Raw genomic sequence first — 20304 nt, 5'->3', positions numbered from 1 at the left:
ACCTTATAACGCGTTATATAGTGCTGTTCATGATTATGCTCGCGAGTGGGCAATGCTTCATCTTTTTCATTTTCTTTTTTGGTAATATATACTGTGGCTACAGTATTTTTTTATTTTCTGTAGATGGAGAAAGAGAAGAGGAACTTCCAATGTCCATGTCCTGAAAAACAGAGAGTGATTTATTAGGTGATTTAAAAATCATAATATTGTCCATTTGGTATATTGTTCTAATTTTGAATAGATTGAATTTTTTAATTTTTTAAGATTTGTGCAAGTCCAAGTCTGGCATTTGCATGACATTTCAATTCAAGCCTTAGAAAAAGAAAAAGAATATTGATTTTGAATTGAACAACTATTACGTACCCAGCTGAAATTTCATCAAACATTATTATCAATAACAGCTTTAAGCAATAATTAAGTTTTAATAAGTAAGAGTAAGACTCGATCATTCCAAAGTATTACCCAACTAAAAGGGCTTTAACATTAAATAAGCAATTGGCCGCTGTTTGTCCTGATACTTAAGCAAACAAGTTGAGCCTTTTAGGCCCTGTTACTGGTGAGAAGCATTTATAGAAGCACGGCATATGCGAGTTCCCTTTGCCAACCATCCCTATCAAAGGAACCATATGCCATATGAGTTAATGAGGATGGGCATTTGGCACCTTCAGCTCACTTTCCATATGCAATTTCACATGCCTGGTTATTACTAATTTATAGTATTTTTTTGTTAATGAATTTTTGATTGTTTTTTATTTACAAATCCAAAGTTTATATTTTTTAAATGAATTGAACATATTTAAATTGTGTGGAATTATTTAAAACGAAATTAAATTTTATCAAAATAGATAAAATTTCTAAATAAATTCTATATTAATTTATTAATGTATTTCATGACATCAAAATATCACATCCAATTTTATTATTTTTATTTTATTTTATTTTTTATATATTTTTTCAAATAAAATAAATTTTAATTAAATATAACATTAAAATCATTTGGACAGATAAAATATTCAGTTGTCAACTTACCAAAAAGAACACTAGAATATAAACGGTGAGCACCCTTATTAATTTTTGTTTTAAATTTGGAGGTTTTTTCACTTACTTTAATACATTTTCTATTAAAGATTAAGCAATCATCCACCAAAACAAGAAACCGAGTAGGATACTGATTTGATACATCCAATTGTGATACTTTAAATTTTTTTGTTATTTTTGTGGAATATCAGCATGTTGACTTGTAGATATTTTTACTACTTTTCTATTATGGGTAGACTGTACAACCAGAATTAATGATTTTTTTTATCAGAAATCTTGGGACAATTTTGGTACCATTTGTCCACTTGTAGATTAGAGATGGTGCAAATTATAGTAGGAAAAAGTGTATTTCTTGAAAGCTCTATTAGTCTCTCTCTCTCTTTATTATCTTTTCATTTCTGTGTTCTACTTTCTTGGTTGAGAAAGGGTTAAGAAGCTTCTATGAGCTTTGGAAACGTCATGCTTTGATCATTCTAATTCATCTTTCGTAGCCCCAACGAAAAGGAAAATATGCTTTTAATTAATTATATGCCCACATTTCCTTTCCCTGCAGCTCGAGTAAATAAATATGTCATGAATTTGAAGCAAGGAGACAACCTTCGACACGACATTTACATATATAGAAACTTAAATAATGACTTCCTAACACTTCTAAGAAAATGACTTACATAGTCATTTGAAAGTATGTGAAAATTCTTTAATAGATTTAATTTATTACGTTCGTTCGTAAATTAAATTATTAGTTGATTTATTATTATTATTATTAATAACTATTTATGATTAAAATTTTAATTAATAAAAATATAATAATTATTAAATAAAATCACGTATCACCATATAATTATATAATAAATTGAATCTATATAAGCATATAATATAATATAGTATATAAGAATAGGAATAAGAAGGTAGAATTGCTTCAATAAATAGAGACATAATGCTGAGAATTATTTTTCTTTTTTTCTTTTGTTCCTTCCTACACAATAAGAGCAAAAAAAGACCCGGCGATAAAGCTGCCTGCAAGTGGTATGTGTAAGATGGAATATTTTCAGTTTTCTGTTCCTATAGCGTCGTTAACTTTCAAAGTTATTGTAATTATTGATTCTTGATAAGAACTTCCAACCTCCTCCTCATCAATCAATCAGCCAGTCACTCAAGAACTTCCAACCTCTCCTCATCAATCAATCAGTCAGTCAGTCAGTCACCATTGTTGTTGTTGTTGATAGCTAGATTTCAGAAATGTATGAGAGTCGGAAGCTCTAAAAAAAGGTCAAAAGTTTAACAGGGTTTACTATTAACTAATCATCACCAAACCCTACCCTAACCCTTTCTCCTTTTCAAGAATTAAGTAAATGTCTGTATTCTTTTCTTGCATATAATACACAAGTATTATTAACAACAAAAGCAAGAATTTACAACCTTTAATCGAAACCTTCAGCATCAACTGTTTATTTAGTTTAGACAAAAAGTTTTCTTCATTTATTTTCTTGGTTGTTCTCATCTATCCGGAATATTTCACTATTAGGTAGATGAAGATGGGCTATTTTAGCTGGTCCCTTTAATAAACTTATGCGTAACGTGCTGAACCTGTCATTTTACTGGGTTTAAGCAAAAACTAAGCTGATCACGACATATTGCTGTGATTGCAATGATGGCGTATGGAATAGAATCCATTATCCAAGTTTGAATGTTATATTAACAACAGTGCTAAACATGAAGTTTGGGCTGATTCCTTATTCATACCACATTTTAAGATAAAAAGCCTGTGTTTCGGAATGAAGCCCATATTTTCACAATTTTACAATGTTTATTGGAAGAAACAACTCGACAAGCTCGAGCAAGAAAGAAACATTAAATTTTGCTTCTTTTGGATCTTGGACAAAGAAGATATTCAAGTTGATTTCATCATCTGATGAATGAATTCCTGACGATGGACTTCCTCAACGCACCAAGTCATCAAACATATGCCTTTCCTGGGCAATGGCAATGATCCTACAATGCCAACAGGTATGATGCTAGACCCTTGAATCGGGACAATATGCACAGGAGGACCCCAACCGTAATCCACCTGGTTGAATCCCAACCTGCCCCATTCTGAGATGAACAGTGTGGTGTAAACTAGAGGTGGTGCAAAAGGGTCCTCACCGTCCTTTAAATACTCACCCTTTATATAATTGCCAAATTCTATTGGTAACTTGGCCTTTGATTCTTGTATGAGTTTCACCACTTCAATGTCTGATGCCTGTGCCAGTGACTCAGTTGAAGCTGTGATTGTTACTGGGAAGAAACAGTTGCCGTAGAATCCTTTAGGCAATGGAGGGTCTAGAACTTGGCGACAATTCGCGAAGAAAACAAGCTTGACTTCTGTGCTTGGCTTGAAGTTTATTGCTACTGTTCGTTGTCTCCAAAATGTAGCAGCTACAACTTCGAACGAGGAGCAAATTCTCCCCGTTGACTCAAAATACTGTTTTTTGAGCTGACTAATTTGATCCATCGAAATGTCTATATTAGCATGCTCAAGCCTGTAACTGGGCATTGGTGGTGGCAATATAGGTAGCTTGGTAATGTTTGCTTGTTGAGATGGTGGTGGAGAAAAGTCCCTACACCAAACTGGTGAAATACTGAGATGCTCAAGACCTCTAGCTAGCTCCCCAACTGCATTCAAGAATTGTGCAGCCCCTAAGCCATCGCAAATGCTGTGGCAGAATATGAGTCCGATCACAAAACCTTCACATGCAAATTGTGTAACCTGAAACACAAAAGTAATAGTGTCTGAAGCAGAGAAAATGGAAGGAGTTGCTTTAAGGTAGTTCTGACATTTTTAAAGGGGAAAGGGGCTGAATTCATGACTTCCTATTGCAGGCAAACACTCCACCACTAAGCTACTGGCCAAGGTCAGTTTTTGCTTACTCTTTGAAATAATGAGAAAAATGTACCTGCATCTGGACAAGTGGCTCAATGCCAGGAGTTTCAGGAACGTAATCAGGAAGAAGCTCATCACAAGGTATTGATTCAACACTATCAAAGTAATCAACAGAATCAAGATTACAACTAGCAGATGCCTCGACAAGCCATACACCTTCTCCAGAACATTCAATCTGAAGGTGACCCTGGCTAGACTCCTTAAGTCTACCTGCAAGAGGGTAATAAGGAACCAGTGCTTTCGACAAGGCTTCTCTTATGACTCTTGCTGCTTCAGGGCCATGTCTGAACACGTGCAGCGTCCTGGCATTGCACCTTAAGACAGGCAATCTGTCAATGATTGAGAGGTCAAGAGTTGCAGATGGTGTCTGCTCAAATGGCGCAACTAGTCCTCTACTTGTTCTTGTTACGGAGAAAGCCATGGAAGAGGATAAGATGGTCGCTAATACCGTGTCATTGCACAACCTTTTTATATTACAGATTATAGCATCAAATAGACAGATTACAAAGAAAAGGTATTAAATTTCCTATAAACACTGTGCTTGGCCTTAAAGTCTACTTTTGATTCGGTACTAAGAGAAGATAGCTTGGCCAGATAGGAATGCTTATATTTTATACATAAGATGCATAAGCTTTTTTGTGCAAGGCATGTATGATGACCTGATAAGGCAACTACACACGCATAAATTTAGTTTCTGATTCCTTCATGTCACTAAGTTGTTTTCTGATTTGAAACTTATGAGTCCTGTTTCATGTAATCTAATTATCTAATTTCCCCTGATTCTGTGCGTATCCTATTATCTCCATTATTGTTCTAAAAATCTGCTCTGATTGTCTAGGACTAACTGCGTTCATTTCAACCAACTTGTCGTTTCATTGGGTATCAAACAAAGCATATATTATAGTCTAATAAGTAAACAGCACCTTATTTTATTTCGCTAGCTGTCGTTTCCTGTATTCCTGTAGTGTTAAATTTCTTTCTCTTGCTACCTTCTTGCCTATTTTCAGATCATTAAACTTGGAACTTGCCCATATATACATATAAAATTTTTTTTTGTTAAAAAAAAAAAGGGTCATAGTTAATAGACAGAATCATTTCTTTGATTTTTCTCAAAAGCGTTTACTGATTAGCACTCTTTTCATTGAAGAAATCATTATATATAGTAAAGTTCATCTCTTAGATATATTTTTGAACAAGCAATAGACTTTTATCATTACGGAGGTATTATCCACTGAAAGAAAGTAAAAGGATGGAGATGGGCTCCTCAACGCACAATAATAATTCTATGATAGGCCCTTGAATACCCAACTCATAATCAACCTAAAATGATCAAATGCGATGTAGACCAGAAGTAGTTGGCAAGGCAAACGAGCATGGCCTGATATGTATTATGCTTCAATTTTATGGCCGTTGTTCTATGTCCCCAAACTGTCTCGGCTACAGCTTCAAAAGCAGCGCAACTTTGCTCTTCAAATTCCTTTAATCCATGAAAAATGATCAGGGATATGCGGTTAACCTTTTAACACAAAAGGATTAAGTGTTTTGTATTAATAATTTATATCTAAATTTATTAACACTGATATATTTTAATAACTGTAATTCGCTCCAGTAATATTTTTCTAATTTCATTGCTATTCTAATCTTTATTAATTTAATTTTTTCCTAAAACTAGATATGTAATTTAAAAAAAATGTCTCATAGTTGGATTTTTACTTTTTTAGTCTAGTCAATTCCAATGAATTTACGATGATATGATAAAATTAGAAAATTCTATAACTGACCATCTATTCGATAATATTGATTTTTCCGGTGATTAAATTTCCTTTAAAAACTATTAATTAACGAATCTATATACAAATTATAAATAATGTAATTTACAAAGTGTTAAAAAATATTTAAATCTTTTGTATTAAAAGATTAAACCATAGCATGGCAACACCATATTATAACCTACTATTCAATACTGTTATTAGAGAGATTAACATACTTTTTCCAGACCTCATGTAATAGCTCAAATTCTTATGCCGAATTGTTCTTTAACAGGCAAGCTTAATAGTGTGGTGACCATATTAACACCTATATACCTCAACTAATTAAATTTTAGATACCTTTTCTAAAAATGAAATAAACAAAGTTTTAGATGGTACTCCCATATTAAACTTTATAAATACATAAATATATATATATATGATTAAATTAGACCCATTGGCTTTAAATTTATTAGATAAGATTACTAAAACATGGCCTCAACTTGAGAAAATTATAATCCAAATTAGACTGTACATACTGATGAGCACACGTCCTGATCAAACCCCTTTGCTAGCATCCATTATACAACCCAAGGCTTAGAAGGGAAAGATGATTACTGCAACATATAAAATTAAGCAGTTGGGGAATGCACTTCATGCCAAATCACTTGATCATAACTCAACCCTTTATGAAGAATTATACTGCAGTCTTTTGTTCTTCTTTTTTCTTTTTCTTTTTTCATTCACATTTTTCTAAAGCATTTATATAGTTCTCTATCAGGTAGATGCCAATTAAAACTTGTCAGTATCACCGGTTTGGTTGTCTTCTAAGGAAAGGAAGGGACGGCCATTCTCATGTTTGGTGTCTGTTGGAGGTTACGTACCGGTACAACTGTTCATGTTGTGGACCTCTTTCAGCTTTCTTCCCTCTCCAACATTTCCACTTACCTCTAAGCCCTGTCCGACTATTCAGGTTTAAAGTTTTTTTCAAGAATCTAATCAATAATTAAACAAATTCAAAACTTGTAGTATACAGATTTAATAAAAAATTAACCAGATTTTGATGATCATTTTTTACCTTAATAAACATTTTATTAATGGAAAAGCATAAACTCGATGAAACTCGTATTAATAAAGCTGATAGAAATCAAATTAATGAATTTTCTTTTTAATCTCTGCAATATCACCATTAACACCTCGCTATTTTGTTGATGGAAATGGAATCACCACTATCACCGCATTACGATTACGAACACCACCGCTAACCCACCCGCGACAAGAATTGATTCGAAAGGACAAAGTCCGAGATCAAACAGCCCTGAAACCCAAAACAATAAAGACAAAACGTAGCACTTAAAACAAGGACAAAAATCAAACACGAATTTTTAGGTTGAGGTGGAGGTGGAGATGGCGGAGGGGGCGTTCTTGTTGCAAGGATCAAAAACAGATTCAAGGAAGAAGGAGCAATGCGTGGATGTCGGAGAAAAAAAAATGGTTTATATTATTTTTTATTGAGGTAAAAAATCTCTGACAGTTTCGATTGTTAAAAAAGATTAAGATTTTTGAAACATGGATACGAATAGTTTAATAATTGCAAATCAAATCTTAGAGGTGAATGCGGTACAAGGGTCACTAATAAGTTAGTATTTTTAACATGAAACATTGCAGGTGAAGGCTGCTTCATATATGAAAAGAAATGTGGACCCATCAATTAATTATCCACTTGATGGATTTATAATAAGCAATGACCCTTTTCATGGTCAAGATTTTCAATGAGAAGATGATGATGATGATGATGCAGAAGGCATTTCATGTTTTATAAAAGAAAAGTTGTGCAGTAGGAGATCTTTCAACACCCCAATGATAGTCGCTGTCCTCATTTAAGGCAATAGCGTATATTCCTTCCCAAGATGCCACCATTAGAAAGAAAGCAATCACAAGTATAAAAGAGCAAAAAAAAAACAAAACGAATTAATAGTAGTAATAATTATAGTCTCCTTTTACTTGTAGCCAAGTCAAGGCACAGATGCCTTCATACATTAGTTTAGTTTTTGTTACTATTTTTGTGGTCAACAATGTTTTCTCCTTACCTATTTAAAGACGATTAACAGATTAAATTAAGTTAGTGGTTTAAGAAATTCTGGAATTGATAAGCAATGTATTATCTACGTGTAGAGGTTGCAAATGAATATATAATAGAAGAAAGTGGGAGATAAAATAGGGCAGTTGGATGGATCGCTCCTTTCATTTAATTTAATATAGTAGGCAACTCGTGAAAGGGAAGATATTGGTGAGAGAGAGAGACTGACTTCACGCGTTTCCCATGAGCGTGAGTTCTTTTTTCCTCTTTTCACATGCTAACATATCTCAATTTCTGCCCTACGGGCGCTTTTCTCCGTACCCCTTTCCACTCTAATCTCTTTCCTCTCAAATTACTGTCCCCGCTTCTTGCAGCTGTGAAAAAAGAAGAAGAAGAAGATACATTCGTCTTAGGTTGTTGCACTGCTGCAGCACATTTCAGAAAGAAACTCCACTTATCTCTAGGGTTTGAGCGAGTATCGGTCTAGGACGGTTATTTACCAAAAAAATTTAGCATCATACTATATTATACTCATCTTAAAATAGAATGATTTATAGTTATATCAAATATAAATAACATCGGACGTGTTAAATCGATTCTTTTTCAATTCAAAATAATTCAGTTATTTAATGCTAATTTTTAGTACTTATATACATTTCGGTATTCGATATTGGTATGATTCTAATTCAGTTATTACTAAAAGATTAATATTATATCATAATTGATGATGTCTAAAAATAACGATGCCAAAGAGATAAATTCTCAAATTGTTGAATTTTTTATAAAGACAGAAAAGTAGTCTTAAAGGATTTGGACTTGGTGTATAGAGAAGCCTCCGACAATTAAGTCAGTAATGGTAAAGTAATTTAAACTCATAGAGAAAAAATACTAGTTGTAGTTAGACGTATGTAAAATCATATCTTACATAATGATGAGCTTTTTATATATATATATATAGTATGAAAATAATTGTATCTTAGTGTGCTTCAGCTTCTTCATTATTACCATAACATTAATAATATTTAGCATGTGTAAGTCACATACTTTAATACTTATTTAAATATTATTTGAGTAACCGATTAACTGAAGAGACTGTTTAATTATCTCAAATCTTTCAGGATTACTGCTCGATTTTGATTTTAATTTTCTCTTTTGGTAGATATGAAATTATAATAAAATGTCAAATCATCAATAATAATAAAATATTCTTGATTTAGTAAAATTTGGTGCTAAGATTTTTTAGTTATTTTAATTTTAATATATTTTAGAATAATCTTTCAGCTAGATTTGAAAAAATAAAAATGAATGCTCCGCCTTACTTATTTCATATAAATAAATTGTTGGATTCACACTAATTAATATTCAACTTTTGTGTGAGATAGTTATTTATAGATTAAAAGATTTTCATTACATTATGTGTTTCTTTTATTAAAATTCTTAATCAATATGTTTTTACTAAAATTATTTTAATTTTTTATTTATTGTTAATAAAATTCCATAAACATATGATATACGTAAGTCCTCTCTTGAGATAATATAATGCCGGACCTTGAAGAACCAATATCCAATAAAAAAAAAAAATCAAATAATTGCGAACCTTAACACAAACATAGTCCTCTCTTCCTCCCAGTAGATTGGAGCCAGCTTGTTGAACGTTCTCTCCCAATTCAAAAACTAACCTGACGGCTGATGCAAAAACATCACAGCCGTCAACGGCCACCGCAGTCCTTCCAGGCGAGGAGGAAGATGACAACTTCTCAAGTTAAACGGCCCTTATTCAGTTATTTGTGGGCCCCACTACCACCATACCATTAGACAGCTCTTCCTTTTCTCCGATCATTACCTTACTCATTACATCAAAATTAACAAAATTCCAAAAAGATTAAAATAAATTTAAAGAAAAACTCTCGGCCACTCGCTGTCTAAAACTCCATTAATCATTTTTTGAAAATGGAAAATGAACCTTTTCTCGCCAGCCAAACAAGACCCCAATCCCAACCCCAACTCCAATCAATTCTTGAACGCCATGATCTCTCCTTCACTCTCTCTCCGTCTCTCTCCTCTCCAATCCTCTTCTCCGAAATCCAAGAGCAACCCGTTTCTACTGCTATACTCGGAGCTCCGAGTACCCAAAGAAAGAAACCGGGTTCTCTTCATAGGTCAAAAACAGCACCTGCCATGGTCGTCATGCGTGATTTAAAGCCATTACCACCTCAGGATCCTAAACCACAATCTGAATCCAGTTCTATTATCAGGCAAGCCATTTTCTTGTTATTTTTGTATCTACTTCTTGGGGTGGTTATTTACTCTTTTAATAGAGATAACTTTTCCGGTATAGAAACCCACCCAGTTGTTGATGCTCTTTATTTTTGTATAGTAACTATGTGTACTATTGGTTATGGTGATATAGCTCCTTTAACACCAGCAACCAAAGTCTTTGCCTGTGTATTTGTATTGGTAGGTTTTGGATTTATTGATATATTACTTAGTGGGGTCGTTAATTATGTTCTTGATTTGCAAGAAAGCATGATATTAGCTGGGATTCAAATGGGTAATAATAGAACAGCCCATGAAGGATTTTCAGCTAGGAATTATATTGTCGATGTTGAAAAGGGAAGGATGAGGATTAGATTAAAGGTTGGTTTGGCACTTGGAGTTGTGGTTTTGTGCATTGGAATTGGTACTTTGGTTCTTTATTATTTGGAGGACTTGGATTGCATTGATTCCATTTATTTGGCGGTTATGTCAGTTACTACTGTTGGGTATGGTGATAGGGTGTTTAAGACCCTGCCTGGGAGGCTGTTTGCTGCTATTTGGCTGTTGGTTTCTTCCTTAGCCGTTGCAAGGGCGTTTCTTTATTTGGCTGAGGCTAGGATTGATAAGAGGCATAGGAGAATTACAAAGTGGGTGTTGCATAGGGATATTACTGTGGAGGACTTAATTGCTGCGGATATCAACAATAATGGTTTCATCAGGTGTGGTTCTGTCTTGATCTCTAGCATTGTTCTAAAATTGGTTAATTTTTTAGTATTTTTGGTGAAAAATTGTTGGACTTGTCATGTGATGTTCTTTGTTACTTCATTTTGGTGAGTATGCTGTTTTCTGAAACAACTTGAATATATACATAGAAATAGCTCATCAAGTTCAACATTAAACTCCACTTGTCAATTCTGTATCTGGCTTCTTTCCCTCTTAGAACTTGGTAGGTTTAGCAGTTAATTGGGTTCAATGATGAAAAATTGAGCTTCTACTAAACTTGAATACCTTGAAATACATGGCCCCAAAGTTTATACGCATGATTTCTTAGCAGCAAGGATCTTAATGACCTTATGCTTGCTGCAATTGTTAGAATCGTTTGCAGCTTGAAGAGTAATGGTATGGAATAAGAACCCATCTAATTGCATTTATGTAATGCTACATAAATTCCAGGAGACAATAGTGACTTGCAATGCCACCATGTAATCATGCTGAATTAGGAAGGCTGGAGATGTTTCTGATGTCTATGAATCCGTTAGTATTTGAAAATGTATGTAACTTCAGTAGTTGTGCTTTAAGTTTCTGTTAATCATTTAATCTGATGCATTACTTGCTAGCTTGAAAATTAGGATTCTTCACAAGCCATCCTATATATGGAACATACATACAGGTCAAAACACCAATAGATGTTTTTTGATTTCATATCCAACTCATCTTATATATGCTGCTATGCTTTTGTAGTAATTATAAAATTTTGCTGTTCACCAATATCCTAATTGGCAACAAAAATTTTACGTTTTAGGCTTTATTGAGATTCTCCTGGTGTTTAGATACATTGAACTACAATTCATATATTTTTGTTGTATTCTTTTATACAGCAAATCAGAATATGTAATCTACAAGCTCAAAGAGATGGGGAAGATTGGAGAGAAAGATATATTGCAGATATGCAATCAATTCAGCAAGCTTGATCCCAACAACTTGGGAAAGATAACCCTACCTGATCTCCTAGAGAACCGTTTGTGACAATTAAACAGATAAATTTAGTCTCTATTTTTTCAACAGAAAGATATCTGTTCATTACCTAAAGTAGGACAAAGGGAAATAGGAACTCAAGAATCCTAATGGAAAACAATCGCGTCATACATTGGTGATAGTGCAGCAGATTATCCACCACTAGATGATGCGTAACTGTACAGTCCTGGAGCTATGGAGGGTTACATGGTGATAATGCAGTGATCAGAGAAGAGAAATGAAGAAAACAGAAGCCAGTGTGTGGCTGCCTTTTTTTTTTTTTTGGTAGCAGAATGTAATTAAGAACTGATACTGGAAATATTCCAAAAGGAAAATGCAATGTAGAGGTTATACAGGTCATTTTATCTCATTTGTACAAATAATTGGGTAGATTTTTTACTCATTAGTCATCTGGGTTTAAAAGTGGACCAGTCAGTGAAGCAGATTGTTTATGTGGGAGTGGGAAGAGACAAATGTTTGTCTGTTAGGCAAGATTTCTGTCTCTATGTATCAGCTGAATCCTACAAATACAATAAGCGTGGAGATCATGTTCGCATGACATTGCTAAACTGACTCTTTATCCAATCAGAGCAATTCAAGAAGAGGAAGGAACTAATTAGACAACAGTAGAAGAAGTTGAATTTGTAAGTTGCTGGATGGATAGACTTTGATGACATACTTCTTGCATTATTAAATTAACATATGTGTTTGTTGATTAATATATAAAAACAAGATCATAAAGACAGCTAATAAAGCATCCTAATCATTGGATGTTGTCAGAAGGAAAATGCCAACTTAAATCATGAAATGATAGGCTAAGATAGAAGTTGGGCCAAAGCAAGCGTTACCTGGAAAGCTTAGACCCAACAATGCAAGTTTCAAATGTTCTAAACGTCGGGCTTAGCTCCAAGCCTACATATTGCAAGTCGAGCAGAATGCATGCGAGATATAGGGTTCTAACCAAAAGCTAATAATTGAGAGAACTCAGTTGTCAACCAAAAAACGAAGATTTGATCCATAAGCTTCAAAATATATGGGCGATTAAGAGTTCCATCAATACCATTTCTTTTCTGAAATACTCTAAAATCAACCAAAAAAAAAGAAAACCACTTTTGTTGTATAATTTCAAAAGAAAATTTTTAAAAATATGGTGTGGTTGTTTTTTCATTATTTCTTTTAGCTATTTTACCAAAAAAAACAACTAAAGAAAACTAAAAACAATCAAAACCATATTTTAAAAAAAAGATAAAATTTAAAACCCGTATTTTTTATATTTTCACTCAGTAAAAAAAAAAAATTTACACCGTATTTTTTATAAAATGAAATGGTTTTTCCTTTATTATTCCATCTCTCTTTTCTAATTTTAAGAATATAAATTTAACAAGAAATTGATTTGATTGCTAATTTTTATTAAAATAATTTAGATTAAAGTGCCAATTTGCTCTTAAACTTGGAGCCAATGTGCAATTAGCTCATATTTTAATTCTGTAACCAATTTAGCAACTTAGCAAAAGTAGTTAATTCACTCTAATCAAATTACTTAATCAATATACAAAGTTAAATTTGGTTCTTGAACTTCATACTAAATATCAAATTTTAGAAAAAAATTTTAGTTAATGTAAAATTATTTAATTCTAATGTAATCTATTATATTATTAAATAAAAATAATTTAAAATATTTTTAATTAAATTACTCTACTTTTATATAATTTAACATTTAAACTTGAAGTTCAAATACTAAATTAAACTTTTAGTATTGAGAAAGTTTTTTGATTGAGTTAAATTCACTATTTTTATTAAATTATTGAATAAATTAGTAAAAGAATTAAAATCTAAGCCAATTGTCTTTGATTCCAAGCTAAAGGGATAAAATGATATTTTAGCAAAAAAATTAAGCAGATTCTGAGTTAGAGATTTCTCTTCCACCATTAGTCAATATTTATATGAAACTTATTACTTTCATGGTAAAAGCAGAAGATAGCCATAATATTATGTAGCCTACAGTTTATTTTATTTATTTTAAAAATAAAATAAATGATAAAAACTTTTTCGAATTATCCATTGCATGGTCGCCTCCTATTCCACTTCTGCTAAATGATTTTACTTTTGAAATTTGTGTTCCCATCAATGATTAAGATTTGCCCCCTAAAGCTTAATGTATTTTACACGAAACTCTAATCTACTTTTTCCATTTGCTTCTTCTGTTTACAATTAAGTTAAGAAAAGTTACTTAATTTTAGCTAGTAAAATAAAATTCTAATTAATAATCATCACATTTAACTAGCCACCACCACTACTTATACCGATCAGACCTTTGAGTTTTGGTGCAATAGCTAATGCTTTTTAAATGGATAAAATATATTAATATTCATAATATAAGAGGCTAATTTGTGTAATCGAGGAAAAAAATCTAAGTGGTAATATTTTTTTTTACTTTTATAATAATTGGCATCAATAGTTATATAATTTTTTATTTATAGAAGGTTTAATGGGTCGTGAGTTATATAATAAAGAATAGTCATTTCTTTACATTCACTGTAAAGGTGGAGGTATAGAGATTGAACTCAAAACCTCTATTTTTAAAACGTAATCGCTCTTGCCATTTGAGCTAACGCTTAACTGTAATAACTATATATATTTTATCCATTATTAATTATTCTTTACTATCAAATCAACAAACAGAGATAATATTATTTTTGTGATTCTTGTGATAGATTAATTAGTTATAGCTTTATTATAAAATCAACAAATGAAGATTTGTTTTGAGATTCTTGGGGTAAATCAATTTAGTAAATATATATAAACTAACTATTAAAAGAATTTTAAACTTCATCTCATATGTTATTATTGATAGGTTCAAATTATATTTAGATATTTGTGATATTTTAGAGCTTTAATGATATATTTTTATATATAAAATGGTGAAAATATGTATTTTTATGTCACTTAAATTTAATTCTCTATTTTCATTTAATATTAGCAAAAGAAAAAAAACATGGAGCTAAATACTTTAAAAGAAGCTTAATTTGATATATTTGTATCAAAGTCCAAGATTAAGATACGTGGACCTACCTTAATTACAAAGCCTAATGGGGGTATTTTAGTCATTTTACATTATTATTAGAATTTATATTAAGAGTTATTATGAGATAGTATTTAGTAGAGATAAGGATACATATAGTCTTATATATTAGATAGACTTATATTGGATATACATATCTTTAGGGAGACTTACTTAGAGGAGGATTGTTCTTTATGTATCTCTGCAGACCTAGTTCTAAAAAGAAAAGAATAATTTTTTCCTATCTACTCTTTGTATATGTCTATCTTTATTTTCTCTAGAGTTCTTCTATAAACATTTAATTTTTAATTTTCATTGTTTTTTTAAGATTTAAGGAGCTTTTCAAGAAATGGAGAGTGAGGACCAATCATCTTCATATCTTGAAGAATTTTTGGATTTCAAATGAACTTTTATTTTTTATTATTATGTAGGCTAGTTTTCATAAGTATTTAGTTTAACTTTTTTTACTTTGTGCGAACCTTGTTATTTATTGATTTATTTAGTGAATGATTTTTTTACTTTCATATCTTTATTAGGTTCAATTATTATTATTAGTTAACCATCGTATTAATTTAACAATAGTAATAGTTATGAACATATTTATGTTAAATGTATTAGAGATACCAACTTTGCTTCAATATATATAGGTATAAAAAACTTTAATTGCATTATTAGTTTGAGTGACTAAAGAAAAATGCATATCACCGTCTCATTCATTCGTTAGATCTTTTAGTCCTTAAAAGTTAGGTGGTCTTTTATTTAAAATAATTAACATTAACAATACTACAATTTGTGACACCTTTCCTGAAACGTGAGCTCTTTCTGGCAGCCTTCCCAGGGGTTGGGATTTGTAAGGTAGGCGTCTTTGGAGGGACAAAGGGTCAATTTGGCACCTGAACTCTTATCAAATAGTAAAATAAATGAGTCTAAACTATTTTGATAAAATAGGTCTCAAACTTTTATTTTAATAATGAGATAGATATAATTTTAGTGTCTTAATTTTTTTATTTTCTATTTTAGTATTAAAATTATTTTTATTCAATTAAATATTTAAATATATGCTAATTTATATATATTATAATATTTTTTATAAATCTTATAAATTAAAATAATAATTTGAATCAATTTACACATAAAATGACCCGACTCTTTTTACTCATTGTTACTTATGATTTTTTTCTAACTCTTCTTTTCTCTTTTTTTTTTTCTTTGGTCTTTTTTCTATTTTTTATCAAATTTTATTTTAGCACCAAAAAATAAAGAGGTTAAATTATTATTTTTATTTTTTATTAAAAAGAAGGAATTTACTCATTATCTTTTATTTCTAAAAATTATTTTTTTTAAAAGAAAACTTAATACATTCCTCTCCTTTTATTATCTTCAGGTGAAAGAATTTTTTTTTGAGATGAATGCCAGAAAATAAAAAAATAAAAAAGAATAGCATTGAATATTTTTCAATTTTTGTTTAAATGAATAAAAAAAGAAGTTTACTATTTTTTCTTTTAATTTCTTGAGAAACAAATACAATTTTTAAAAAATAATGTTCAAATGGATAAAAAAAAAATATAAATATTATTTTAAAGGAAGATATTTAAGCTAATTTACTGTTCAAAATAAGTCATATAAGTACTTTAACCTGTAAAACCAGCTAGAAACCCTATATTGAATATTTTTAGCATGTTGAAATATTTAATTGAATAAAAATAATAATTTAAACGCAAGAATAGAAAAAATAGAAATGTTAAAACTAAATTTATTATTTTTCCTTTAATAATTAAATACTAATTGAATAACTTGTAGGCACGAGGCACTATTGAATCGACAGTAGCATTTTCCTTTACATCATGAGATATGTGCAAGAGGTTTACTAGATTAAACAGTAAAATAAAGAAAAAGTTTTGCCAGAATCAACTGTGAACTTTTCACTTATTACAAAAAGTAAAAGGGCAAATGTAACATACAGAAAGAGTATGTAACAAAGGTACTTGCAATTTGGGATAAAACTGTTATTACAACACTTTGCGTCTTAATGTTTGACATTTCTTATTAGTAATATGTAATTTTCATGGAGAGAACGAATGCTCTTATTGCTTTGTGAACTTAAATTGGTTAAGTGTAGTCTAAGATCTTACTCGGTGAGTTTTTTTTGTAAATCTTTTTAATGAGACAATTAGACTTTATCTTTTGCTCTTGTATTATATAAATTTTTGTATTTAATTTAAGCTTTTTTATTAGATTTTGAAGTTAAATGCAAATCATTTAAGTTAAAATAAAAAAATAAAAACTTTTTAATTAAATAAAAACTGAAAAAATTTTAGATCTCCATTGCTCCAATTCATATCGAATCGTTCCCATTAGACTCTAATCTCATAACCGAACTGTCTCAAGAAACTGAAACGGTTTAGATTGTATATTTTTATATCACGGTAAGATTCTGAGTTTCAAATTTGAAATTTCTGAAATTTAGTATGCTTCTAGAGATTTTTCAATTTTCGGATTCCATCGAACCATAATCACTCTTAATTTTATCCATAATTAAAGGTAAAGAACCGGCTAATTTAGGGTATGTTTAAATCATTTACTTTTTATTTTTCAAATTCAAGTTGCTTATTTTTGAAAAACATTGAAAAATCAGAAATATCACTTTTTATGATATTTACAAATTATATTTTTTATATTTTTTTAAAATACTAAAAACAAGTAAGTTACTAGTTTGATTGGTATTTATAATTAGGATGAATATTATTAAACATATGACAGTTAAAATATTAAAATTGATTGGACCTTTAATATAACAATTGAATATAACACAGTTGAGACATCTTCAAGTTTGGCTTTTTTAGCTTTTATCAGTTCTTTTACTTTCCATATTTACTATGAGAAAACAAAAGATTCAGTTAGTTTTTCTACAAAAAACAAACATTGAATTATCATTTTAAGATTAAAGAAATTAATAATTTCTTTTTAAAAGTTGAATTAATGTAATTACTAAGCCTCTAAAAACATCACTAGAATTTCATATAGAGAAAAGTCTAATTAGCCATCTAATAATAATACGATAACATAATAAAACAAAAAGAATAAATATATTTTATTATTATATATAGTGATATATAACATTATTTATTAAATATTAATTATATTATTTATTATTATTAACTATTTATGATTAAAAATTATTAGATAAATTGACTGATATAGTTACAGTAGTAGATTGACTATATGTTGATTTACTGAATATCTATTTGGATTTGAAAAATTATGAAAATAAAAATTTTTCAACTATTTAGTAGTCGGTAGCACATTGATAAGGGTGCATATATAGTTTCTTTCTTTTGCCTTGGGACTATGCATAAGTATATAATAACTATAGTAGCAACTATACTAATTGTTGGAATGTTAAAACTACTATATAAAACTCATCCTTTGATTTAGAAAGGTGGCCACCATTTAGGAACCACCGGTTCACAGTTTAATGGAAAACTAGAACTGGATTAGAATCGTCTCTTAGGTGGTTAAAGGCTAGTTTGAAATCGGTCGGTTCAGGTTTACGATTTCGATTCGTCCGTTCAGACGGACCAAAAAAATTAAGAAAAAACTTGCACCTAATTATACAATAAAATTTATTACACTATCCATATGATAATATAATTGTAGGATTATTATTGGTAAGTGGGGTGGTTACTTAATTAAATATGGAAGAGGTTAAAGAGAGGTTTTTTTTTTTGTATCAACTTCCCTCCTATTTTTTTGGCTCAGCAGATTCTTTTCCTTTAAGAATTGCTTAAAAAAAATCACTATAAAAGAAAAAGCTAAGCTTTGCACTATTGAAAGAAGCTTATTTAAAGCAAGAAGGTTAGAGAGAAAAACAATTACGCTTAAAGGAATTAACATCAAGCAAGCCATGGATCAAAGTATGTTTCATATATTATATTTGTGTTATTGAATTTAGAACCCTAATAAAATTGTGTTGATTTAATTCGTAATTGTGATATTGTGGCTAATTATAGATGTTCTTATAATTTAGAAATATGTTAAGGATTAGATTAAGTGTATAAGTGTATAATTTAATCTAACAATTATTTTGGCATCACTATAAAGTATTGGAGAAAATTTATAAACTAAGCTAGCTGAAATAGTTTGATATGATAGAAGCTTCAAAATAATCAAAAATAGATTACAATATTTAAGAAAGTCATTGTAATATTACGTAAGAGTTGCAACCAAAATCAAAGTGGAAGAAGCATTTGAAATACAATGTTGCACATAGAAGAATCACAGATAAGACAAGTTATTTGTCTTTAGTTTATATCAAATGTTAAGGGCATGTTTTTTCTTGCTGGAGATGCCACAATCAATTTTTCTCTATAAGGTTTAAAAATTAAGAATATATAATTCTTTTCATGAATTAATGCATAAACTTGTAATAGACAATTTCAATGATAGACTTAATCTTTCAGGTTTCACTTTTTAGACAATTCCATTGCTTTTTTTTTTATTATTTCTTTTATAGATGATGAACATCAAGTATAGGATAAGAAAAACAATAGATTAAACACCAAGATGTGAAAAGTTATAATATTTTTGTAATTGATGTACAGAACTGAAATATATACACCTAAAATATTTAGTGGCAAGAATTGAATTATGTAAAGAAAGACAACTATATATTTTCACCTTAAGAAAATCAAGATCCAATATTTTATCATTTTTCTCTTTTTAAGAAACTATGGGGCAATCCTCTTTGTTGAAGCAAAAATTGTAGTTACTAAAGCAGTGAGATTTGGAGATAATTCTTTTGATTGCAGGCAAGTATTACAATATTTTTTCTAAGTTTTTTTAGATGGTGGAGCTTCACAAGACCCAAAAACTTAACTAGTGGTGGCACCATAGACAAGTGAAATAATCGATGGTGGAAAGGAGAAAAATAGGATTTTTCATGATGACGCTAATGATGGTCTCATAACAGAAAAAATAGTTTATGAAAAAGTAGCATAATTTTTCTGAGATTTTTTTTTTGAATAGAAATATAGATGAATAGTTCTCCTTACAATAATATAACTAATAAAAAGCGCATCAAAACTAATGTTATACTCAACACTAATGGTTACACTTTTTTTTGGCTGAAAATTACTTATTCTTATTTCTCGCTTATTAATACACCAAACACTAAGATGTGGAAAGTTCTAATTTTCTGTGATTGTTGTATAGAACCGAAACAGACATACCTAAAATATTTAGTGGCAAAAATTGAATTATGAAAAGGAAGATGACTATATATTTTCACTTTAAGAAAATGAATACCCAATATTTCATCATTCTTCTTTTTTCAAAAAACTATATGGACAACTGTTAGGCAGTGAGATTTGGAGCCAATTCTTGATTGCAACCACATATTACAAGATTTTCTTTTGTAGGTTTTATTTAAGTGAAACTTCACAATCTTTTTAAAAAAACCATGTAG

At 30.2% G+C, this 20304-nt stretch overlaps 2 protein-coding genes across 2 annotated transcripts; one reads left to right on the top strand and one right to left on the bottom strand.

The window, feature by feature from the left end:
• Positions 1 to 2695: 2695 nt before the first annotated feature.
• Positions 2696 to 4500, bottom strand: LOC8265881 (acyl transferase 4). The gene is made up of 2 exons (XM_002515142.4): positions 3975 to 4500; positions 2696 to 3787 (listed from the first exon to the last, which is right to left on the bottom strand). Exons 1-2 carry the CDS (start codon positions 4380 to 4382, stop codon positions 2930 to 2932), a joined length of 1266 nt encoding a protein of 421 aa, XP_002515188.1. The 5' UTR covers positions 4383 to 4500; the 3' UTR covers positions 2696 to 2929.
• Positions 4501 to 9284: 4784 nt separating this feature from the next.
• On the top strand, positions 9285 to 12348 carry LOC8265882 (two-pore potassium channel 5). Its single transcript, XM_002515143.4, has 2 exons — positions 9285 to 10764; positions 11644 to 12348. The coding sequence occupies exons 1-2, from the start codon at positions 9740 to 9742 to the stop codon at positions 11789 to 11791; spliced, it is 1173 nt and encodes a 390-aa protein (XP_002515189.1). The 5' UTR covers positions 9285 to 9739; the 3' UTR covers positions 11792 to 12348.
• Positions 12349 to 20304: the final 7956 nt, after the last annotated feature.

The sequence above is a fragment of the Ricinus communis genome, chromosome 1, assembly GCF_019578655.1.
Source record: "Ricinus communis isolate WT05 ecotype wild-type chromosome 1, ASM1957865v1, whole genome shotgun sequence".
NCBI lineage: Eukaryota > Viridiplantae > Streptophyta > Magnoliopsida > Malpighiales > Euphorbiaceae > Ricinus > Ricinus communis.
Note: the sequence above shows the minus strand (reverse complement) of the source record. Positions and strands in the feature narration are given on the sequence as shown.

Excerpts from the sequence above, each read along its gene's own strand:
- LOC8265881 (XM_002515142.4), bottom strand. The coding sequence starts at position 4,382 with ATGGCTTTCTCCGTAACAAGAACAAGTAGAGGACTAGTTGCGCCATTT. Across the intron at positions 3,788-3,974 it reads AGCCACTTGTCCAGATGCAG|GTTACACAATTTGCATGTGA; the intron begins GTACATTTTTCT and ends TTTGTGTTTCAG.
- LOC8265882 (XM_002515143.4), top strand. The coding sequence starts at position 9,740 with ATGGAAAATGAACCTTTTCTCGCCAGCCAAACAAGACCCCAATCCCAA. Across the intron at positions 10,765-11,643 it reads AACAATAATGGTTTCATCAG|CAAATCAGAATATGTAATCT; the intron begins GTGTGGTTCTGT and ends TCTTTTATACAG.